Below are 24,576 nucleotides of genomic sequence, written 5' to 3'. Positions count from 1 at the left end.
CCCTGCCCCTCCCCTCAGGATCCCCACTTCCCCGAGGGCTTCTGCCCTCAAACAGGGTCACTAACACCAGCCAACAGGCCTGCAACCCCTTTAATGTCCAGTCTCCCAACCTATTTGATTTTGGCCCCATTTTCCCACCACAGCCCAAGGGGATGGTGTCCTGGAGGCAGGGGTGGGGAGGGGAGGGAGTAGGTGCAGCCTTCAGGTCTTTAGCTGGCTTCTCCCGGTTCTAGGTCTGGGTCAGGGGACCCCACGCACTCCTTGCTGAGCCGCACAATTTCCTGGGAGAGAACTTCGATGTCCTGAGAAACAAATGAGCCATCAGGGGCCAGGGAAAAGAGCAGGCGACGCTCCCTCACCAAACCCAGGGTGTCATCCTTCTCACCTCGTTCATCAATGCCCAGCTATGTCTAGCCTGGCACAGAAAGGTATTTGGAGAGGCTCACAGAACCCCAGCAGTGGGTTGGGCTTGGAAAAGATGGGGGGGGCGGGAGCCTCCCAGGGGAGGGGGACCTAACGATAGGGATATGGGAGCAGATCACCCGCTGCATGTGGTGCGGCTGGAGGATACAACCCTCCCCTTGCCACCAGCTTTTCTACTAAATGGTGAGCTCACTTCTCAGAGGCAGGGGCTGGGTCTGCCACCTTTCCGACTCCCCCAGAAATGGGGGAAATATTTGGGGGGGGGCAGGATGGGCAAGCAGATGTACGGGGTGATCCATGGTAGGTAAATGGGCGAGCAAAGGGACGGTTCAGAGGACGGATGGAGGACAACGGCTAGACAGGCAGGTCACTGGGCAGGTGGGTAAAGGTTCAGACAAGGGGTGACGGATGAGGTGGTGTGAGAGAGAGAGAGGTATGTCAGGAAATGGGTGGAAAGACACGGGGCAGATGATTAGATGGGCAAGTAGGGCAGGTTGATGGGTGAGCTGGGTGAAGTGTGCATGAACAGATGAGCGGGTAAGTGCAAGGACAGAGCGAAGAGTGAAAGGTACAAGGGAGAGCAGGTGAGTTGACCGGAGGATGGGGAGGTGGGGATGGAGGCGCGGTCAATGAACGGGTGGGGGGTTCTGGGTGCTGGCAGATGGCCCGGGGGCTGTGTGGCACGGGAGGCAGGCGGCGAGATGGACAGATGGGTAGGCTGGTAGGCCACACTCGCCTTGTGCAAGTGCATATTCTTGGTGAGTTGCTCCTCCAGCATGTTCTGGAGCTTCTTGTTCATCTCCCGAAGGTTCTCGTCACCTGGCTTCACGAGGTCTCTCAGGACGCTGCCCAGTCCACTGCGGTCTGTGTGGCCTGCTGCCACAGACACATCTGCAAGGGCCCATGCTGAGAACCAGCGCTTCAGCAGAGCCGGAGCACAGAGGACAGAGACGGGGCGGAGAAGAGGGAAACAGAGAGCGGGGGCCAAAAGCAGCGGGGAGAAGCCGTGTGATGTCGGGGCCGAGGCTTTGCCACGTGAAACCCCGGCCATCACTTACTAGAAATGGGGATAATAGCCAACTCGTGGGGCTGGAAAAAGGTCTCTGACCGCATGCAAAGCACAGAGCACCCAGCTCTCAGCATGCATCAGTCCATGTTATTCTGACTCCTAAAGGAAAAACAGGGGTAGGAGAAAGTGTGAAAGAAAGGAGCAAAAGAAACAAAGATGGGGGGGCGGAGGAGAAAGAGGAGAGAAAGTGGGAGAGGAAGAGATAAGGACCCCCCAAAGGGGTACACGTGCAGAGGACGAGAACTTCCGGAGGAGACCCGGTACAGACAGGCAGCAGGAGCAGTGAGACGAGATGATGGGGTGCAGCAGAAAGAAGAGATGGGGAGAGGAGAGGAGGGAGACAGAGGGGACAGAGAGCCACACCAGAGAAAGGAGAGTGGAGTGAGGACAGAGACCCAGACCGTAGGGAAGAGCCGAGGTAAGAGACAGACACACGGGGGACGGACAGGCCGGGCCTGCTCTTCCCTCCAGCGGCTGTGGTCTTGTCAGTACCTTTGCTGAGTCGCAAGAGGAGAGGGGACAGTGGGGGAGGAGGAGGCAGGTCAGCGGCCGGGGTGAGGGGGGGTGAGGCTGGGGAGGAGGCACTGACCGATCCGGCTATCCATGACATAGGTCTCGATGATGGCGCTCTTCCGGCAAAGGTCCTCCGCCATGGAGGCGCTGCTCACCTCCAGGTGCTTCACCTGCAGGGCGGCCCCGCATGTTCACACATAACGAGGGGCCCAGCCACACATCCCCCCTCCACGCTCCAGCCTCCCCTCCAACGGTGTGTCAAGTGAGGACATGCAGGCAGCACCTTCTCCTCCAGCATCCACTTCTCTTGCTGCGTCTCTGCCAGGCGCTGAAAGAGCTCAGCCACTTCCTCATCTGACAACTCTGCTGGCCGAGGGGGCTGGGCCTGAGGGCTGCTGGATAAGGACTGCGGGGAAGAGGAGGGGAGAGGCCAGCCCAGGGTCAGTGCTGTCGCCCACCCCCAGTTCGGATCAGGGGCTGAAAGGGAGCCAGGGCTGGGTGGGGGTGGGCTCTGTGACAGGGGCTGTAGACCAAGTCTCAGCACCCCCGGGGGACTCTGGATCTCCCTTTGCCTAGAGGGACACAGGAACCGCCACATCATTTCCTCATTGAGAGGATGAAGGGAGAGCCTCTAGCAAATGAGATCTCGTTTCCAGTCGACAGGAAAACTAGAGGACAGAGGAACAAGGTAAATGATACCACTAGGAAGCCAGCAGGAGAACCCAAAAGGTGGGACGTTTTCTTCAGGTCAACTGGCTGGTTTCTTCTACAGGTTGGGTCATGAAAAAAAAAAAAGGACCACACTAGACTCAAGAGACTTAAAGGGCATAAAGCAACCAGATGCGACATGTGCTCTGAAACGGAATGCTGGTTTTTGAGGACATTTTGGGACCAACCAGGGAAATCTGATTAAGATCAGAGTACTAGAGAAGATGAACATTTACAAAATCGGGAGGATAAAGATCAGCTGAACAGGGGCGCCTGGGTGGCTCAGTCGTTAAGCGTCTGCCTTCAGCTCAGGTCATGGTCCCAGGGTCCTGGGATCCAGCCCCACATCAGGCTCCCTGCTCGGCGGGGAGCCTGCTTCTCCCTCTCCCACTCCCCCTGCTTGTGTTCCCGCTCTCGCTGTCTCTCTCTCTGCCAAATAAATAAAATCTTAAAAAAAAAAAGATCAGCTGAACAAAAACAGGTTACTTACAATCTCATTTAGGTTTAAGAAAGAGAGGGGCGCCTGGGTGGCACAGTTGGTTAAGCATCCAATTCTTGGTTTCAGCTCAGGTCATGATCTCAGGGTCGTGAGATGGAGGCCCACGTCGGGCTTGGAACTCAGCATGGAGTCTCCTTGAGATTCTCTCTCTCCCTCTCCCTCTGCCCCTCCCCCCACTTGTTTGATCTCTCTCTCTCTCTTTCTCTAAAATAAGTAAATAATATCTTTTTTTTTTTTTTTAAAGAGCAAGATCTAGAAAGGCGTGAACCCAGGGTTTATAGTGGTGATCTCTGGATGGTGAAGATGTGGTTTCTTTGGATTAAAAAAAAAAAATCTTTGCTTCTGTGTGTTTTTTAAATTTTTCTACATGGCACACATACTACTTATGGAATAATCACAAATGATTTCCAGAGAAAAGTGGCCGGCCAGGAAGCTGACACAACAGACGACAGTAACGAGTGATAATTACAAGTTGGAAAAAAGGACCTCCTACCTGGGTGGTGCACCTGCTATGAGCTACATATTTTATGACACCGGGAAAGGTGGAATTAGCTCACAGATGAGGGAACAGAGGGGCAGGGAGAATAATTTGCCCACCCCCCATTTGGCAATCTGAGTCCCAGTTGGCGAGCTTAAAGAAAAGTTGGTAAGAAAATGTGTGTGCTGGGCCCAGAGAGGTAGATGGCTGCAGGGGAGGGTAAAAGGTGGGCCCCAGAACTGGGGTAGGAGAAGCTGGACTGTCGGCTCCTCCTTGCCCCTTACCCTGGCTGGAACAGTCGAGCTTTCCTTCTCCCGCAAGATCTCCCGGTAGCTGAAAGAGGAGACGCTACTGCTGTCCCCAGTTTGGGTCCGGCTTGGTGAGTTCATCTCTGAGAGAACCAGCTCCTCGAGGCCTTGGGCAGAGAGGGAACAGAAACCTGAGCCCCAATCCCCCAGGGTCCCAGGGCAGCGACTGGCAGGAAGAGGCAGAAATAGATTGGACAGAGATGGAAAGAGGCGAAGTGACACTTGGGCGTGGGGAAGGTGGAGGCAGACAGTACGACAGGGAGAGGCAGAAACGGAAAAAGGAGCTGCCTCTCCGGGCAAACACACATGCCAGAAGAGAAACAAAGGTGAAGAGGCTGGGAGAGAGTGGGCAGTGTAGACACCTACAGGCATTAAGGGACGTCTGCACTTGGACTTGGGGTATGCACAAAGAGGACCGACAGCTGGGGAGAGCACGGGGCGATGCCCACATGCAGAGAGAAAACCCGACAGGCAGCGAGCCACAGCAGACGGGAGAGGCCAACAGAGACCGGGCATAAGGACACGAGTCAGCAGAGACGAGAAGGGGGAAAAAAGATGGAGAGAGACATGTAACCATGACCCTAAATCCTCATTTCATCTAACGGACAAGGACAATGTATGGCACCACCACTGGAATCTGCTTGTTGATTCATACATTAATCTGTAGCAAAACAGAAACCAAACCCCTCTGATAAAGAGAGGTTACGGGCACCTGGGTGGCTCAGTCGGTTAAGCGTCTGCCTTCGGCTCAGGTCATGATCCCAGGGTCCTGGGATCGAGTCCCGCATTGGGCTCCCTGCTTCGTGGAGAGTCTGCTTCTCCCTCTACCCCTCCCCACTGCTTATGTTCTCTCTCTCATACTCTCTCTCTCTCAAATAAAGAAATAAAATCTTTAAAAAAATAAAGAGAGGTTACTTCAGGATAGACAGAATGCCTCAGGGAGACATAGATTGGGTGAGAGATAGATCCATTTTTGCCATGTCACTTAAAGCAGGCCCACTGAGCTTGGGCCTCTGCTCCTGCGGCTGCTTCTGGGTATCAGGGGGTGCTGACATCCCACCCCAAGGATCTCCAGCAAGAGCCGATGGCCGCAGGGGGACAAGGGAGCAAGTATTCTCTGAGCCTGAGATATAGGAGATGCACCAGTACCCTCACCACTGCATCATATCCATTTATTTAAACATATTTATAGGCCATTTCCTTCCAAAAAAAAAAAAAAGGTCCAAAGAAACCCAAGGTTTTTGGTTGCATCTTCTGCCTGAAGTGGCAGAAAGAACATGGATTTTAGCTGCATCGGGAGAATGCCGCAGTGTTGCTGTCTGAATGTAAGTCTGTCTCCCTAGCTCAACCCGGGGCTCCTGGAGGACAGTTTGGGGGGGGTTTCCTATCAAGGACCCTGGATGTGAGCATGGGGGCTCAGTCCACATTTACAGAATGAGAGAATGGACACGAGAGATTTACAGACACCAGGTGAGGTGTGGGGATGTGTATGAGAGGGTTGTGGGGATCCAGAGACAGAGAAGAGAGAGAAAGAGAGAGTTAAAGGGACAGAGAAGAAAAAAGCAGCAGGAGAAAAAAAGAGAAAAAGAAAGCAGGGAGAGGGAAAGACAGAGACAGAGAGAGACTAGCGCAAGGTGTCACAGAGAGACCAAGAGGAGACACAGAAAGAGGTAATGCAGAGAGCAGGAGAAACAGGGAGACCAACCGACTGACCAAGTTGGAGATGGACAGAAAGCGCAGGAGAGCCGGTGGATAAAGGTGCAAAAAGCAGCTCTGGCCCTTGGGCCCAAGCCCAGCTGCCCCTGCACCCCAGCGCCCCCTGCCCTCCCGGTCCCTCACCAGAGCGGCTCTTGCTGTTGGTAAGGATGTCCTGCAGCCGCTCCTGCAGCTTATCGGCCCTTTTCCGCTCCAGGTGCAGCTGCCGCTTGAGGTCCTTGAGCTGTGGGGGACGGGGGGGGGGGGAAGAGGCGGGCTGAGGCCCAGTGGTCCCACGGGCGGGGGGGTGGGGGGACTGTGCCTGGCCATCTCCGCATCATACCGCAGCACTGCCCTTCTTCTCCAGGATCCGCTGCCCGTCCACCGTGTCCTTCACCTCCTGTGCGGCAGAGAAAGCATGGCTGGCAGCTGCCGCAACGGCTGCGGGCAGTGCCTTCCCTCCCTGCCCCAGGACTCTGCGCTGGGGCCCGGGGTGTGTCCAGGACGGTGCGGGGGTGGGGGTGGGGGACAAGGGACCTGTTTCAGGTTGCTGATGGTCTTCAGGTGGCAGTCCCGCTCCTCCTGGGCCTGCTGGAGCTGATCCCGCACACCCTGTAGCTCCTCCTCCTTGCTCTGCAAACCAGGGGGCAGCTCAGGCCTCTGCCTGGGGAACCTCCGTCCTCCCTCCAGGGCCTGGCCCTCCCGGGAGAGAGGAATGGCGGCGGGCGGCGGGCACCTTCAGCTCGCCAGCATGCTGCTCCCGGCACTGCTGGAGGGTTTCCTCTTGCTCTTGCTGCTGCTGCTGCAGAGACTCCTATGGGACAAGCGTCGGGTCCGGCCATGCCCCCACCCCTCGCCCCCGCACACACACACAGGACACCACGGCCCATGAGGGCAGTGATGGCAGCAGGGGCCACCCCTCCAGGGGCCACCGTGTGCCCTTAGGCGGGACACGGAGGCGGCACATCTAGGGCTGTGCTGTCTGTGCCACCGACCGACGTGTGCATCTGATTTGATTTCACAAAACATAACACGGCACTCACTGCGTGCCAAGAACGTCGTAGGGATTTTACGTCCACTGACTCGGTTTATATAATCTTCCCATACCACCCACATGGCAGGTACTATGATTATTCCTTTTTTTTTTTTTTTTTTTTTTTTTACTGATGAAGAACACAGGCCGCAGGCCAGGTGAGTTGTCCACGGTGAGCAAGCGGCCCAGCCAGGACTCGAACCCACACAAACAACCGCCTCCAGCACCTGTGCTCTTCACTACCGCGTGACACTTCCTCTTAGGTATTATGATGAGTTTTCCCCCCACAATGGCAGTAAAAGTCCTTGTTCGAATAAAATCAGGATATTATAATGATTTCCTGACGGAAGCGGTTCCAGAAGGAAGGGATGCCTTTTCAAATCTGCTCATGTGGCATTCTGCCTCACTGATGGCCAGCCCCTGATCCCCTCTGGAGGGCTGCCGTAGAGCTGGCGGGCGGCGGGGCTACCCTAATCCAGAGTGTTTCAGAAAGTTCCAGGGCCTAACCACTCCCGGTCCCCTGGTGTGGCATGGGTGTCCCCCCACCAGGCGTCTGTGCCTCATCAGGCACCAACTCACCTCAGCCTCCTTCAAGCGCCGCTCAAACCAGCCCTTGGCTCCATCCATAGAATGTACCTGAGCTTGAAGTTCTTCCACTGTCTGCTGGAGATTCTCCAGCTCTCGTGTCCGGGCCTGGGAGAGGCGAGACTGTCAGGGCGAGGCAGGCGGACGAGTGGGCCCCTCACCCGCACCATCCCCGAACCCATCAGCGATGCTGTGCTTCCCCCTAGTTTAAGAGAAGAAGGACATCGCCACCCACCCACCCACCTTCTCCTCACGGATCTGCCCACGGAGCTCCTCCTCCTGCCGCTTCTTATCTTCGTGCAGCTCTCGGAGCTCACGCTCATAGCGCGCGCGCACCCCCAGCACCTCCTTCTCGTGCCTTAGTCGGACGGCTCCCAGCTCTTCCTTATGCTGGGACTTCTCCTGCAGCGTCTCCATCGCCAGCTCATCCAGCATGGCCTTCCGCTTTTCAGCACTCTGGGGGGCAGGAGGATGCCAGTCAGCCTCCTCCCTCAACGTTAGACAGGGCCTCCCACCCTCTCCCCAGGCCCAGGGAACGAGCCCAATTCTGCCTCCTCCCCAGACTAGCTAAGTCACTCACCTAGCCTCATGGCACTGGTCACTTTCCACCCTCTGCTGGTCCCGTGTGTTGGCCTACATCACCTGCACCCTCCCCACGGACCAGGGCCGATCCCTCCCCACCCACGCTATCCACCTTGCAGAGCTGCCCACCTTCCGAGCCTCCTGTAGTTCCTGGGTCAATTGCTCTTTCTCCTGCCCGATTTCTTGAAGTTGTTCCAGGAGCCGACTATTGGCACGTAATGACTCCTAATGAGGGGACAAAGGAGAGGAGTTTGATAGAGCCTCCAGGAGGTGATCATCGCCCAGGACACCTCTGGTGGACGGGTCTCCCTTAACCCCAGTGAAGTTGGTATTGTTCTCTCCGTTGAGATGAGAACATGGCAGACGTTGCTAGGCGGCTCCCCAGTGTTCCGTGCATTCCCCTCTCTGTCCCTAGCAATAGATTTCATACTTGGACACATGGCTGTCGAGCTGACTTTTCCTTGCCTCCTTCGCAGTGAGGTGTGGCCACGTGACTAATTCCCATATGCAGAAGGGGTGAGCATGAGGTAGGTTATACTCATAAAGGAAAGGGGCATGCTGGGCCCTTCCCTCTTCCTTCCTTCTTTCCAGACGGAAAACATGATGAAGGGGGGGCCTGGGAAGCATCTCGGCTACCAAGATAGAAGTCTTGCGTTGAAGGTGGCAACGTAGAAGGAACCTGGGTCACTGGTCGTGGCACAGCCATCACTCCATCCCTAGACAGCCCACCTGGACTGTTCCATGAGAGAGAACTAGCCTTCTATCTTATTTCAGCCACTATGATTCCGGTCACTACCATGGACTCAGAATGGCTATCCTGTCTAACTTAGGAGGCTCAGTGTCAGCGAAGGAGAGCAACATGGTCTAGGACACGAGGTGCTAGTGAGTTAGACCAGACTGGAACCCAGATCCTCCCGATCCCACAGTGTCCCTCCACTCCACCGCACCTCGAGGAGGGCTCCCCTGAGCTTGCACGAGGGAACTGGGAGAAGCCAGGTCAGAGCCAGAGACGTCACCTGCAGTTGGGAGTTGAGGTCATCTTTCTGTCCCATGAGGTCCTCATACTCAGTCTGCCGCTGCTGCAAATCAGCTGTCAGCCCGGCATTCTCGTCACGAAGCGTATTGAGTTCTTGGGTCTTTGCTGTTTGGATCTGGGATGAAAGGGGGTGATGGGAAGCGGAGTGAAAAGGGCCCCCCGGGGGCCAGCCACAGGGTTTGAGCCTCCTGGTCCAGGGAGACAAGGAGGGAGGCGGGAAGAGAGCCAGGAGGAAAGAGAAAGAATTTCAAAGGGAAAAGGAATGAGAAAAAGAGATCAACGGGGGAATGGATAAAGTAGTCTAGTCATACAGTGGAATAGTAAACAGAGATGAAAGAACAGACCAATGCTACATATGGATGAGCCTCACAGGAAAGAAGCCAGACACGAAAATGGGTGTCTGATTCCTCTACATGAAGTTAAAGAACAAGTAAAACTAATCTGTGTCGCTAGAGGTCAGAGGAGTGGTTATTTCTGGGGAAGTATTGATTGGGAAGGGGTAAAAGGGGCCTTCTGGGGGTGCTGAAAACGCTCTACATCTTGATCTGGGTGGTAGCCACATGGAGACAGACAGACACACTGCCAGACAGATAGGATTCACTGAATGTACACTTAAGATTAGTACACTTCTTGTACTTTACTGGAGAGAAACTAGAAAATGCAAGAGAAGCGGGGGTGGGTGGCCGGAGAGAAGAGGAGTGGAAGCCATCGGAAAGGGAAGCCAAGAGGGCCGCCTGGGTGGCTTGGTGGGTTAAGCATCCGACTCTTGATTTTGGTTCAGGTCAGGATCTCAGGGTCGTGACATCCAGCCCTGAGTCAGGCTCTGGGGCTGGGTGTGGAGCCTGCTTAAGATTCTCTGTCTCTCTCTCTCTCTTTCCCTTTGCCCTCCACCCTGTTTCCCCACTGCTGCTCTGGCTCTCTCAAAAGAGGAAAGAAAGAAAGAAAGAAAGAAGAAAGAAAGAAAGAAAAAGGAAGGAAGGAAGAAAGAAAGAAAGAAAGAAAAAGGAAGGAAGGAAGGAAGGAAGGAAGGAAGATCAAACAGAAACAGAGGCAGGAGAATGGCATGAGGTCCAGAAGACCCTGCCCTAATGTGGATCAGAAGCAGGAGGAGATGGGAAACCGGAGAGGGATCAGTGAGGGCTCCCAGGTATCCTGTACCTGCTCCAGGGCAGCCAGGCTGGTCCTCAAGGCATTGTTCTCAGCCAAAAGTCCTTCCATTTGTTCCTGTGCATCTGCACTCTGGATGGACACCTGGCCCCACCCCACACCAGGTGAGAGTGGGTCCAGAACAGGGGGGACAGGACCCACCCACAGCCAAGAAAGAAAACACATGTGCACTCGCACCACGACCAGGGGGAAACAGGACTCCTGGGGCCTTCCCTGCCTGTATAATACCTGCCGAGGCTGGCCCCGCCCACGTCACCCTCCACCTCCCAGAAGCTGCCCAGTACCACGTACCTGATCCTGTAGGGCTCGCAGAGCTGCTGCATGCTCCAGGCGCTCCCCCTGCCGCTGATCTCTCAGTTCTGCCAAGCTCTGTAGGGACCAGGTCAGGGGAGCCCATGCCAGACCTCAGCCTCCCCTGAGGTACATATAACCGTACAGACCCCCCTCTCTGACCACCTGACAGCGTGTCCCCAGCACTTGAGGGTCCCAGACTACCCAGCCATCAGACTCAGGCTCACCCAAATTCTAAGTCATTAGAATTTAAGATTAGTACACTTCTTGTACTTTACTGGAGAGAAACTAGAAAATGCAAGAGAAGCAGGGGTGGGTGGCCGGAGAGAAGAGTGGAAGCCATCGGAAAGGGAAGCCGAGAGGGGTGCCTGGGTGGCTCAGTGGGTTAAGCATCTGACTCTTTTTTTTTTTTTAAGATTTTTTTATTTATTTATTTGAGAGAGAGAGAATGAGAGATAGAGAGCACGAGAGGGAAGAGGGTCAGAGGGAGAAGCAGACTCCCTGCTGAGCAGGGAGCCCGATGCGGGACTCGATCCCGGGACTCCAGGATCATGACCTGAGCCGAAGGCAGTCGCTTAACCAACTGAGCCAACCAGGCGCCCCAAGCATCTGACTCTTGATTTTGGCCTCGGATCCCATATCCCGGGTCTAAGAATCTTAGAAAAACACCTAGGTTTTGGGGGATTTCAAAGTCACCCACCCCCATCCATAAGAGGGCTCACACTCACCCAGATTCTAGCTCGGAGGCCCCAGGATTCTCAGACACACTTAACCCCCAGGGACTACAGCTTCACCCAGACTCCTGACCCCAACGCCCATGGGTTTCAGACACACTTCATCCCTGTGTCTCTAGCTCCCAAGAGTCCCAGGGTCTGCCCAAACTTGTAGCCCCAAAACCTAGCAGTCTCAAACTCATACAGTCTCCTAGATTCCAGCTCCTGGTGAGGTCTGATTGACTACACCCCCCCCCCCCGCTGCACCTGCTACTTCTGTCCCCAGTCTCTGGGGATCTTCAGACCCAGGTAACTAAAGATCCAGTCTTACCCAGACTTCTGTCCCCAGCTCTTAGGGACCTTAGACCCACAAACCACTATATCCCTTAATCCAAGGGATTTCAGATTCACCTGCTCTAGGGGGAAGCCTAGAAGCTTAAAAGTCCCCTAGCCCCTAACCCTCGGGAGCCTGAGACCCATCTAGACTTTTGCTTCAGTCTCTAGATGTCTTAGACTCACCAATTTTTTTTTTTTATTCACAGCCTCCAGAGGTCTCAGGACCACTCAGCCCAAGTGATCCAACTTATTAGTTGTCTCAGCCCTCCAAACCAGCCCCCATACCCTGAGGGCCTCAAATAGAGTCAGCCTCCAGGCCCATCTGTCCGTCCTTGAAAAGTCTTCTATCTATCCAGCTCCCACAGGTCTCAAAGTCTCCCAGCCTCCAGGGAGTTCAGGCTCATTCCAGCTCCTCGTCCCAGTCCCCAGTGACCATAGATTTCTCCAGATTCCTGTCTCCAGTCCCCCACAGTTTCAGATTCATCTGAACTTTGGCACACAGCCCACAAGTCCTCAGCCTCCCTGAGATCTCTAATTCATGAAGACTCATAGGCCAACTCCTAAGGCTCTCGGGACTCCCTAGGTCCCATTTTCCTAGCTCCTGGGGGGTCCGGGACCCATCCAGTCCCGATATTTCCAACACAGGAACTACTGGCTTCCCCAACTAGTCTCCGCAGACCTCAGGGTTCCCTGGACTCCCAGCCCTGGCCTCTACCCCAGCAATCCCAGAATCCAGCCACTCACCTGATTGGCAGCCTCGAGTTCCTGTTGCAGCTTCTGAGTACGAGCCAACTGGGCTTTGAGATCCGCTTCCTTCCTCTGTTGTAACTCCTCAATCTTATTCCTGGGGGTGATGGGGGGCGTGCTGTCCATGGCCTGAGACCCTATCCCCCAGCTCTGCCCCTGTGGTCTTCAGGCAATTCTGCTGGGCGGTCCCCACTGTCTGCCCATACGCCCACCCCTCCTAGTTACCGGCTGTCGTTGAACAGCGTCTCCTTTTCTGTCTGCAGCCGGCAGAAACTGGGCGCGGAAAGATAGACATAAATGGGTCAGTTCCACAAGTCGGTTCCCCCCCCCGCCCCCACCCCCGCCGCTGGTCCCTCCAAACCCCTCCCCCCGCCTTGGGAAGAAAAGAAATTTACCTCTCTTGTTTCTTTTTCAGTTTCTCAGAGAGCTGGTGGTGAGGGACAGGGGTGCAGACAAGTAATAACATATTAGTAAAGACAAAAATAAATTTAGTATTTATAGACACTTCTCACTGAGTCCTTTTCGGAAGCTGGAAGTTACTTATGTTATCTCGTGGAATCCTCGAAACAGTCCTGAGAGGCGAGGACTACTGGTTTTATAAATGGGTTTTATAAATGAGTCTCAGGAGGGTTAAGTAATTTGGTTGCCCAGGTGGTCAGTAGCAACGACATGATCTCCACCCAGCTCCCTTAGGCTCCAAAGGCCGGCATTTACATCCCCAACATATGGACTGACAGCCACATCAAAGAATGGCTAGGGCAGGAGGCCTGGAAAGCAGGATCATGACTGTCTGCCTCATCATTGGGTTGCCAATACCTAAGATAAGAGCCAACAGTCTATAAATGCTTGGCTGGCTGGGTGGATGGATGAACAAGGAGAGCTGGGAGGATACAGAAGGGAGGGATGGGGCTTGCCATCCACAAGACAGAGGAACCACATTAGCTTATTCCATATTGAAAGCAACTACGGGCCGTAAATGTGAGTCTCTCCATTTCACAGATGACAAAACTCAGGCTTTGAGGGGGGTACTCTGGTCCTTCTCTCCTGCCAGGAGAAGCAGGGCAGGTGGGGAGTGGGGTGGGGCAAAGTCCCGGGAAAGCTCAGAAGCCCTACCTTAGCAAGCTCCTCCTGCAGCCTGGATGTTTCAGCCTGCTTTGAGCTCTGCAGGGAAGGATGAGGGAGGGGGTTAATATCAGCAAAGGGAGAGGTAAGGCCTGTGCCTTCCCCTGCCCTCCTGCCTCCCCAGTCTGTCAGCCCACGAGTTGGTGATGTCACAGACATCTCCGTGGGACCATAGGCAGAGCTAGGGCATCTGCCTGCCTCCTGACCCCCCGGCCCCAACAGACCCAGATTCACCTCCAAGCCTTGCAGTTGCTCCCAGAGCAATCTCTTTTCTTCCTTCTCCATTTCCCATTTCAGCTCTACTTCTGCCAGTGGCATGGGGGCCAGGACAGCGGGGGCTGGGCCCCCCGAGGGGTCCCCTTGGCCCTCACCGGCAGCTTGGGATCTCCCGGCCTCTTTCCCATAGCGCTCCTGCAGGGCTGGTGGGCAGAACAGAAATATATGATGGAGGAGGTGGTCTCTGAAGACCCCTGCCATGCCTCAAGTAGATGGAAGGGTTGGCCTTGGATCCCTCAGGTAGAAGAGACCCTGCCCCAAATGACCAAAAGCCTACAAAACAAAGGCTCAGCCCCATCCACACTCCTCACAAATCTTTTAAGCTCTCCCATCCACTAAAATCCTGTCTACAATCAAACCAGCCCAAGCTAGTTTCCCCAAGCTCCACCTTCTATCCCCAGGCCCCGCCCATAGCCCTCCAAGGTGCTGCCCACCATCCTCTAACCCCCCCCTTACAGCTGAATCCTATAACCTCCCGATCCTCAGTCAAATCTACAAAGCCTCCCTCCTGATCACCAAACTAGCACCCACCACACCATAAGCCCCAGCTACTCTCCAAACATCCCCATGTTGGGACCCTCCCACACTCTACCAAGCCTTCTTTGAGACTTCCTCCCAGACTCCACTGACAATCTGGGCTCAGAGTCTTCCGAAAGCTCCTTCATTCACTCTCTCCATTTAGCAAAGAGCTCCTTTCCGATGTTCAATCTGCTAATCGGTAACATTTGCTAGGTACCAGGCACTGAACTGAACTCAGAAAGATACCACCTCTTATCTCAGCTCTACCGCGATCTTCCACGTGGTGGACATCCCCACGAGCACCTTGTTGATGAGGAAGCTTTGGCTCAGAGGTGAAATGGCTTGTCCAAAGTTACACACTGGTTCATGGCAGGGCTGAGCCTCATTCTGAAGCCTTTCCCCTCCCCCCAGGGGGGAAAACACCCTACTCAATCCCCAAGATCCCCACATCCCCAAGGAGGGCCTGCTTGCACCTGCCACATTTTTCTGCAAGGCCATGTTCTCCGCCTGCAGTCTCAGCAGCTCGCCATCCACAAGACTCCCAGCTTGGGCAGGGCCTGCCCTGGCAGCTCCATCCTTCAATTGCTGGTTCTCCCGCTCCAGCTGCTCCATCTGGCTGCAGAGCTGAACAGGGGAGGAGTGAGGGAGCAGACAAGCAGAGAATCATAACAATGTTGGCTGCAATATACACAGCGCTTGGCTGATGCGCTTTACAGTTGATGTAATTCCCATAATGCTCCCGCATTATGTAGGGTGCCGTCATCACTCATTATCCCCACTTCACAGATAAGGACACTGAGGCACAAATGTCAAATGACTTCGAATTCACCCATCTGTTAAGAGGCCGAGTCACAGAGGACGGAGGCCACTGAGGGCAATTTTCTGCTTGCCCAATTGCAACCTCACAGTCGTAATCAAAGACCTCAGGCAGGCTCCTACTGGAAGTTGCTGGTCCAGGATGTCAGCATCACAAATTAGCCCCACTGCCAGACCTCTTCTGTGAGGGCGAGGTCTGTGTCTGGGAGCCTAGGCACCACAGAAAGCTTTTGGGGCATTTCCAGAGCCAGCGCTACCCACAGCCCCTCATCGTCAGCCCTCAGCCTTGGAGAAATGTACAATGCAAATAAAACTAGGCCAGCCCCTTGCTCAACTCCTGGCTATAAGAGTTCTCACAGTGGTCCTGACAAGATCCTTTGTCCCCGGGGCACCTGGGTGGCTCAGTCGGTTAAGCGTCTGCCTTCAGCTCAGGTCATGATCTAAGGGTCCTGGGATCGAGCCTGAAATCGGACTCTCTGCTCAGCGGGGAGCCTGCTTCTCCCTCTCCCTCTGCCTGCCACTCCCCCTGCTTGTGCTTTCTCTCTCTGTCAAATAAATAAATAAAATCTTTTTCTTAAAAAAAGGTCCTTTGTCCCCATTTTCAGATGAGAATACCGAGGCTCACAGAGAATTTTTATTCTCTTGCCTGGGTTATTTTCTACCCAGAACACTATTCCTTTCATCCAGTTCTTCACACGACTGGCTCCTTTGCATCCTTCAGTGCTCTGCTCAAATGGCACCCTTGAAGTGGTATCCCCCAACACAGAAATTCCAAAACTCTCTTGGCACAGCGCTCTGTTCATTTCTTTCTTACCTAGTACTAATTGCAATTAAATTGACCTAGTATGTTTTTAATTTCTTTTTTTAATTTAATAGTATATTTTAACAGGATTTTTTATTTAAAAGCAATATATGCTAAATTTTAAAATGTAGAAAATAAAGAAAACTGTAAAAAATCATCTAGACAACATCCATTTCCCCTTTGTCTTACAGATAAAGCTCTGCAAATGTTTGGATTCTAAACTGTGATTGACAATTACACTTTGTTTTGTAATGTAGGGTCACAAGCACAGATTCTGAAACTAGCCTACTTGGATGTGAACTTCTACTCTGCTGTTTATTAGCCATGTGACCTTGAGACAAATGACTTCATCTCTCTGGGGCTCGGTTTTCCTCATCTGCTTGGTAAGGATCTTAATAATATCTTGTTGGCCTGTTTTAAGAATAAATGAGTGGATAACGTAAAGCACACCAAACAGGACCTGGCATGCGGTAAGCACTACATAACTGTCAGTTATCTGTACTATTACTATTTTTAATTTTTATTTTATTTCAGATTTTATTTTTAAGTAATCTCTATACCCAACGTGGGGCTCGAACTCACAACCCTGAGATCAAGAATCACACGCTCTTCCAACTGAGCCAGCCAGGTGTCCCACTATCATTTTTTAATACATTATCTTTCTCCCCATCCCACAACCAGAATGTAGGCTACCCAAGAGTGGGGGCCAGGTTGTGCTGCTTACAACTATCTCCAGAATGCAGAGCGTGCTGGGGGTGCTCAATTACTATTTGTCGAAGGAAAAATGGAGCTGAAATATCTTGGCAAGTAAGTGGTGGAGGCAGGCCTTGAAACCAGGTCTCTCTGTGAGCACTACCAGTTCCCAGGAGGAAGAGGGGGAGTGGGAAGGAGGTTCTATACCTGGTCCAGTGCCTGGCCCAGGACAGGTGCTGAGAAACACAAGTTGGACTGATGGAAGAATGCTTGCCCCTGCCTCATCCTAAAAGAACCACGATACCATTGAGGCTGGAGGCAGGAAGCAGTGAGAAGTGAGACAGTGAGGTCAGCTGTTATGTGAGCACCAGGGGCTCTGAACAGTCAGGGTCAAGGACCCACTCGGAGCTGTTGCTTAAAGGAGTGATGTGAGAAGGCCTGCAGGTCAGGACAAACTCTAGGGCATGGGCTGGTAGGAGAAACTAGATGTGGAGACACCAGCAAGAAGGCTATGGGAATAGAGCAGATAAGAGGTAGTAAGGGCTGAGGCAGAGCAGGGCCACAGGATGGATCTAAGATTTTTAAATAGTCAAAAAACATTTTAGCGGGAAAATTAATCAGTAATAATAAAAGGATACTATTAGTAGCTAACACCTAGGGCACCTGGGTGGCTCAGTCGGTTAAGTGTCTGCCTTTGGCTCAGGTCACGATCCTGGGGTCCTGGGATCAAGTCTTGCATTGGGCTCCTTGCTCCGTGGGGAGCCTGCCCCTCCTCCCACTCGTTCTCTCAAATCTCTCTCTCTCAAATAAATAAATAATTTTTTTAAAAGTAGCTAACACCTACATAACCAATACTATGTACAAGGCCTTTACAGACATTAACCCATTCAATCCTCACAAAAATCCCGGCAAGGCAGGCACTGTCATTATCATTTCCAATTTAAACATCTGGGAACCAAGAAGCAGGCAGGTCAAGTGACTTGCTCAAGGTTACACTTAGTAAAAAGTAGAGCCAAGAGTTTAATCTAGGCCTTACAGCTCTTAACTATTAGTTGTCAAATCACCTCTCCTGACATTGTACCTGTTTAAAGGTTGTTTTCATATTTTGTTTGTTAAGGTCTTAAGTTCTCACATGGAGTCCTGGAAATACCATTTTTGTTGCCATGAGAATTTTTTCCTTAAAACACACTAAAACCTTAGAGACTTCTTTTTTTTAAGATTATTTATTTATTCGTCAGAGAGAGAGCACAGCAGGGGGAGCAGCAGTCAGAGGGAGAAGCAGGCTTCTTGCTGAGCTAGGAGCCATATGTGGGACTCAATCCCAGGACCCTGGGATCATGACCTGAGCTGAAGGCAGATACTTAACCAACTGAGCCACCCAGGCGTCCCCCTTAGAGACTTCTTGACCATGGACACAGAAGATAGATAAGGAAAGAAAAGATAATATCTCTAACTCCCTAGTAGGTTTAAGAACAGCCAGGACACTAAAATCAGTGAGAAGACAGAATTATCTAATCTGGGATGAATTATCTAGAAGAACTAGAACTCCAGGCTCAGGTCAGATGAAGGGGAAGGAAGAGAAAAGGGAAGCAGCTAGAACATTTTTCTATTTCATGCTAAGCATAAGAACTTTACCTTAGACCCTCCAATAACCAGGAGCTCCCTAGCATCAGCTACCAAATATATACAAAGGGACTTGAAGCTTAAAGAAAAAGAGTGCTTTGGTCTGGAACCAGCTGTCCTCAGGGCTTGCAGCCTTCTAATCCCAGCACAGCGAGTGGCCCCATTTATCAAATCACTGCCCCCCAGCACAGATCCAGGATCTGTTTCAGCACCATGGACAGTTATCCAGGGCCAGCCTCTGTCCAACCACCTTCAGCAGCCCTCCAGCTTCAGCCCAGGGGGCCCCTACCCCTCCGATCCCGCTTGGCTGTCCCAGGCACCAGTACCTTGCTGAACTCTGCCATAAGCGTGCTGTTCTGCAAACGAAAGTCCTCTTCCTGGCTGTGCAGCTTTGCCTGCAGCATCTCATTTTCACTCAGCAGCCCCTCGACTTCCTGCAGTGGCAGACATGGGCCAGGTCTCGAACAAGGGTAGAAAAGGACAGAGAGATAGGGCAAAGAAACAGAGATGGAGAAAATGATGGGGGCGGGAGGCGATCGTAAGGTACAGAGAATGAGATGGGTGAATCAGGAGATACAGGGAAGGAGAGAGACAGACATGGAAGGGTAGAGAGAAGGAAGATGGAAACGGGGGGAGAGAGGGACATGAGGGGAGAGAGTGGGAGGAAAGAGAGTGGTAGATAGAAATAGGTGAGAGAGGAGGTACAGAGAGATGGGGAAAGGGAGATAGATAGGGAAGGAGAAAGGGATGGAGAGGGAGAGAGAAAAAAGAAAAAGCAGGAAGAAAGAGAGATAGGAACAGAGAGATCAATGGGAGGGAGAACAGAACAGAGGGAAGAGAGAGGAGGTCAGGGAAATAAATGAGTCAGGAAGCAACAAAGGAAAGGGTGGGAGAGAAAGAAACAAGGAGTCAGAGAGAGAAAGAAATGGAAAGAAGAAAAATGATGGCAGATAGGAACAGGTGAGGGAGAGAAAAAGGGAAGGTTGGGGAGAGAAGCAACAGTCAGAGAGGAACAGGAAGACAGGAAGAGAGAGATTCAGAGAGAAGGCCAGCCAGAAAGGGAAAAGGAACGATGGAGAGGCCCGCAGTGAGACAAACACGGGAAAATACAGACAGACTTACAAACACATGACAGTGAGGTAGTCACAGATGCAAGTGCACACACAGAGAAAGAAAGGCCAGTACCAGGAGATCCCAGCATACAGAAATATTGACTCTTGGTCTCCCAGACACATTCACCCACCATGGGTCCCCTTACCTGAGCTTTCTTGCTCTTGCTCAGTGCCTAAAGGTGAGGGGGGTGGGAAGAGAGATAAGGTGAATGGAGATGGACTCCCTCACTAGGGTATGGAGATATTGTGGCAAGTGTCAAGGGGGGACAATGATGACAGGTTGGGGGATGGGAGCATCTTCAACCACAGAACTTGCGTGAAATTTGTAGTCCACGGAAATGATGGAGTGAATAAGTGAGTGAGTGAAGGGCATCCTGCTTACATGCTTTCCTCTTAGCTCTTGAGACTGTTCATGAGTCTTAGTATTTAACCCTTCATGGGCTGGGTTTCCAGGCTCAGAAACTGTGGCTGCATTGCTACATTGGTCCAAACACGCCTATGTGGATCCCTCCCACGCACCGTGAAAACTGCTCCTCCCTTGTTGGGCAGCTGAGGGCATTGCCACATTCTGCAATCAGCACCCTACCAAAGAGAAACCCAGCTTCCTGACTGCCAGGTTTTCTGCATTCTGTATGCCTTCATCTAACAAATATTTATGGAGCGCATAACGTTGAGCTATGCGTGGGGACAGAGCAGTGACGAAAGAGACAAAAGAGGGCCTTGAATGCTTTGAGGGGCCATAACAGGTTATACACTATTTCATCTTCAGATGATCTGAGAGGTAGTTCTAGTCTCATGTTACCAACAGGACCAGGACAGGGATGGGAAGTGGGAGCACAGGCAGGAGTTTGAGTGGAGGACAGAAGGCAGATTCAAGGCAGATTCACCTATGGAGGTGACTACTTAGTTAGAAGTTAGTGAATGAGATTGAGTAATTGAAATTGAAAATGCATTAAGAATAAATTAAAATTAATCAATAACTAAGCAGGATTAGATAAAATTAGCAAACTAAAGAGATTCCATGAGAGTTGTTTGAATGACTGATGACAGCATATAACATTAGGCCTGGTTTCCTGTAGGGGCTCCCTGGATAGATGAATGAGTCAGATGGTTACAGGGAAGCATGGGTGGGTGAGTGGGTGGAGGGAGGTACCTTCTGAGCTTTGTTGAACTCCTTATCCAGGTAGGCGACCTTCTGTCGAAGACTGGTGAGCTCTGGTGTGGGGAAAGCAGGTTGTCTCAGCCTCAGTCAGTGGCAGGAAGCTGAAAGGTCTTCCTGCCAGGCCTCTGAGGTTTTTTCCCTTGGCCTCTGTCCCCCAAAGCCACCCCCATCTAATGAGACCCTCTTGGCTCACCAACACCATTCTTGCGTAATTCATCTGAAAGCTGGTAGTTATTTGTCCGGAGTTCCAGGAGCTGAGCCTTCGGGGAAGCAGAGAAGGGAAATGACTTGGTTAGGAATGTGCCCTTATTTTCACCATGAGGGAACCAATCCCCTGAGTCCCACGGACCCTGCTACCCTCCCTGTAGCTACTCCTTAAGACCGATGCACGCTTGGTCCTAAATGAGCCTCCAGCCCCTCAGCCCCTGTCCCACCTTCTCCAGCTCTACTTATAACCACAGTCAGCCTCACTCTTCCATCCCTCCCCTTCCATCCCTCCCCTTCTTCCATCCCTTTGCACTCAGGCCATAGAGCACTGATGCAGTCAAGTTCTTGCTCATGCATGTTCCATGGCTCCCCACGCCCACAGGATAAAGTTCTCCCTCCTCATCCTGGCTCATCTCATCAGACACTAAACACTGTTCTATCTTTCTGTCATAGTAGAGTATTGTTTATCCTCTTGGCCACCCTTGGAGGGCCCTGAGTATAGGGGGCAGGGGCCTGTATTCCTCCCTTTTTTCAAGGGAAGAGGGCCTGGTATTCTCCTGTCCAACTTACACTAAGTTGGGGGCTGCCTGGGATCCTCACCCCCAAGGCTCGAGAGAATTAACCCCTTTCAAGACTTAAGAGAAAGTGAAGTATGGGCCACTCCAAACAGCATACCCCTTCCTAACAGCCCTGTAGGGCACTGAGGCCAGTTCTTCCCAGACCTACTGTCCCTTACCCCATCAGGACCTTTCCCTCCTCCCATGGCACCAGCCTTCACCCCCTGGTGGTCTACCTAAGGTCAAAGGGCTTGGCCCCTACAGAATCTTTCCTGCCCCATTAGTCTACCAGATCCAATGATCTGTCTCCCCAGTCTTGATCCAATTTGTACACCCTTGGCACCTATAGAAGCCCTATCCATCAGAGCCAAATGGTTTTTCCCTCACTCATGGCCCAGTGAAATCAATCTTCACTCAAGGGTCCCCCACATCCCTCAAGAAGTCCCCAGTCATGATCCAATGGGATGACCCTACATCCTTCAGGGTCTCTCCTCCACAAAGCCTTGGGTGGGCCAACTGGATTACTCTTACTCACTTAGAATCTCCCCTCACAAGTTACAGGTTGTAACTTCCCCTTTCACGGTCCAGTGATCTCACCCATTCACCCTAAGCGTGCCTCGCACAGGAACAACTCGTTTCTCTCATTCAAGGATCAGTGGATCACCTATCCTCACTCGGAGTTCCTCCTCTTCTCCCACAGGATCCTACTCAGGGCTTCCCCCTTTTCAGAGTCTCCCCAAACACAAAATCCAATGGTCTTCCCCAGTGAGGAACTCTCTCAACAAGGGCCTACTCTGGCCTTTCATCCCAACTCAGAGTCGTCCCCAAAAGAATTGAGTGGTCTGGGTACCCAATTGGGGTACCTCCCCAAAGTCCAGTGATTTCCCCTCCATGTGGTCCAAGGTATCACTCTTTAACCTCTTCTGGTCCTCTCTCCAACAGGAATTCATGGTATTATCCATTCGGTGTCCTCTTCACCCCAGGCCTAATGGATCACCCCTAATCTAGATCCAAAGGTACCGCTCCCTCTTAGGATCCACTACCAGCACTCACACAGGATCTCCACCTCCCAGGAACAATGACGACATGTGGGGTCTTTCCCCAATTCCCTGGCATAGTGGTATCTCCCACAAACATTTCCACCTTCCACCGGGTAATGGTACTGCCTTCTCAAGGGCTCCCCCCACCATGACGCAAATGGCCCAACGCCTGCTTCCTTCCTCTCCAAACAAAATGGTTTCGCCCTCTCAGGATCTCCTTCTCTCAAGACCCAATGCTATCATCACCGATCCATGGTGTCCCCCGCACGGGCCCAAAGGTCTCGTCCCCTCCAGGGTCTGAGTAAGGTATCGCCCACTCTAGGACTCTCTCCGCCCGCAAAGCTAACAGACGCCAACCCCTCTGATCCCAACAGTATCTCGGAATCCAAGAGTCTCACCCCACAGAGCCTCAGTTTCCCTTCTCCAGGCCAACCCCTTAGACTCAAGGTCCACCCCGACCAACCCCTTCTCAGAGCCAGTGGCACGACCTCTCTCTACCCCGCCCCCCGTCGCCTAGCGCGGTGGTCTTTTCCCAGCGAGCGGCACCTGCATCCGCTGAAACTCCTCCTCAGACAGAGCTTGCGCCATGTTCCTCCCCCCCACCCCCCCAACAGCCTTCTGCGCAGACGCAGCTCGTCCCTCCTGTCAGTATTAGGGTCGGATCAAACCACTGGCCAGGAATGGAGGGGGAGGAGTCTACCCCGGAAGTTCAGTGTTTTGGAAACGGAGAGTAGAGAGTGAAACTGACAGGTCGGGTGAATTGCAATTTAATGTTTTACCGCAAACTAGGTCATCTGATCTGGCTTTTGAGCTCTCATAGACCACCCATTATGATGCGACACTGTGGCATCCCTATGTCATGGGTGGACTTGTCGCTAGGGAAGTGTTTGCCGACAGAAAATCACCCTTCCGCCGTACTCCTTTAATGAGAATGGTTGACTTATAACCCTAGAAATGAAAGCGGAAGCTTTGCGTTGGTCTTGTTCCCGCCCTCCTCGGAGTGACCCCGGAGGGAAACCCCACCTCTGGTGAAGCCCTTGGCTTTTTTGGGGGGGGTGGCAAGATTTGATGCTGATTTTCTTAACATGACGCCGTACATCCTGTTAGGTAAAGGACCTAGCCACAAATAAATGAAAAATACCCAAGAGGAAAGAATGGCAGTGAATCAAACGAAAAAGCTTCGTTTAAAAAAACAAAGCAAAAACAGGATGGCGAAACCCCAGGAACATCCAAATAAGTAGTAAAATGCATTATAAGCCTCTCTTGTGCTTTCTGGCTCCCTATACAAACCCCACCACCCAAGCAGTAGTTTTTATCTGGGAAAGAAAAACATTAGAAAGCATGTTTAGAGACATTATCAATACTAGCATACTCTATTTTCTTTATCTTTCTTTGGTGGGGGGCGGTAACTTAATTTTTATATCATTTTAAATGTACCCCAAAGCAAGAATGGTACAAGGAAATTCCAGGTGCCCTTTACCCAGATTCATCCATTGTTTACATTTTACCGCCTTTGCTTTATCATTCTTTCTCTCTATATAAAATTTCTGAACCATTGGCTTCAGTATTCAGTGATGATTTTCTAACACCAACCTTCCTTTGGTATTTATTAGTTGCCATTCTACCGTAAGGAAGAATTTTCTCTTCTCCTCCATTTATGTATGTATATCTGTACAGACTTATTTTATTCAATGAATTATAATAACTATCATTATTTCCTTTGGTGCTCAAACTGTCCCAGATTTGGCCAGTGGGAGCTCCTTCAAGTTGACTTTGGTGTCCCTTTGACATGTCTGCATCGTTTTGGGTTGGGTTTTTTGGGGTTTTTTTTTGCACTTTCTTGTTGGCACTATAAGATGCTCCAGACTCACCTTATTCCTTTTTTTTAATTTAAATTCAATTAATTAACATATAGTGTATTATTAGTTTCCAGAGGTAGAGTTTAGTGATTCATCAGTTGCATATAACACCCAATTCTCATTACATCAAGTGCCCTCCTTAATGCCCAGCACCCAGTTACCCCATCCCCCCCGCCGCAACCCTCAATTTGTTTCCTAGAGTTAAGAGTCTCTTATGGTTGGTCTCCCTCTCTGATTTTGTCTTATTTTGTTTTTCCCTCTCTTCCCCTATGATCCTCTGGTTTGTTTCTTAAATTCCACATATGGGTGAAATCAAATGATAATTGTCTTCCTCTGATTGACTTATTTCACTTAACATGATACACTCCAGTTCCATCCATGTCGTTGCAAATGCTAAGATTTCTTTTTTTTGATGGCTGAGTACAGACTCACCTTATTCTTTTTCATCCCCAGTTGACAAAGTGTTCATTGCTCCTAGGGTGTAATTGTGTCTGGGCCCTCTCAGTGTACAAAGCTAGGAAATATATGTATGTATCCTAATCCGTCTAGCCATACATATCTATTTATATATTTTGCTATAGGTATATATATTTTGAAAACATAAA

General features: G+C 51.7%; 1 protein-coding gene across 2 annotated transcripts; it reads right to left on the bottom strand.

Moving 5' to 3' along the window:
• Nucleotides 1–72: 72 nt before the first annotated feature.
• Nucleotides 73–22,716, bottom strand: GRIPAP1 (GRIP1 associated protein 1). 2 transcript variants are annotated; one of them, XM_028113420.2, is made up of 26 exons: nucleotides 22,659–22,716; nucleotides 20,502–20,568; nucleotides 20,300–20,361; nucleotides 19,293–19,319; nucleotides 18,361–18,468; nucleotides 14,574–14,724; nucleotides 13,540–13,724; nucleotides 13,297–13,344; nucleotides 12,579–12,610; nucleotides 12,409–12,456; nucleotides 12,181–12,280; nucleotides 10,388–10,465; nucleotides 10,088–10,180; nucleotides 8,910–9,044; nucleotides 8,023–8,118; nucleotides 7,555–7,767; nucleotides 7,306–7,419; nucleotides 6,430–6,507; nucleotides 6,231–6,326; nucleotides 6,037–6,093; nucleotides 5,838–5,937; nucleotides 3,975–4,105; nucleotides 2,289–2,411; nucleotides 2,082–2,175; nucleotides 1,160–1,314; nucleotides 73–302 (listed from the first exon to the last, which is right to left on the bottom strand). In XM_028113420.2, exons 1-26 carry the CDS (start codon nucleotides 22,698–22,700, stop codon nucleotides 210–212), a joined length of 2,526 nt encoding a protein of 841 aa, XP_027969221.1. In that variant the 5' UTR covers nucleotides 22,701–22,716; the 3' UTR covers nucleotides 73–209. The 2 variants fall into 2 exon arrangements, with proteins under 2 accessions (XP_027969221.1, XP_027969222.1); XM_028113421.2 differs by lacking the exons at nucleotides 73–302; nucleotides 1,160–1,314 and adding an exon at nucleotides 1,334–1,591.
• Nucleotides 22,717–24,576: the final 1,860 nt, after the last annotated feature.

The sequence above is a fragment of the Eumetopias jubatus genome, unplaced genomic scaffold (assembly GCF_037043125.1).
Source record: "Eumetopias jubatus isolate StellerSeaLion01/CBP00866 unplaced genomic scaffold, mEumJub1_p1.0 scaffold_11, whole genome shotgun sequence".
Lineage (NCBI taxonomy): Eukaryota > Metazoa > Chordata > Mammalia > Carnivora > Otariidae > Eumetopias > Eumetopias jubatus.
Note: the sequence above shows the minus strand (reverse complement) of the source record. Positions and strands in the feature narration are given on the sequence as shown.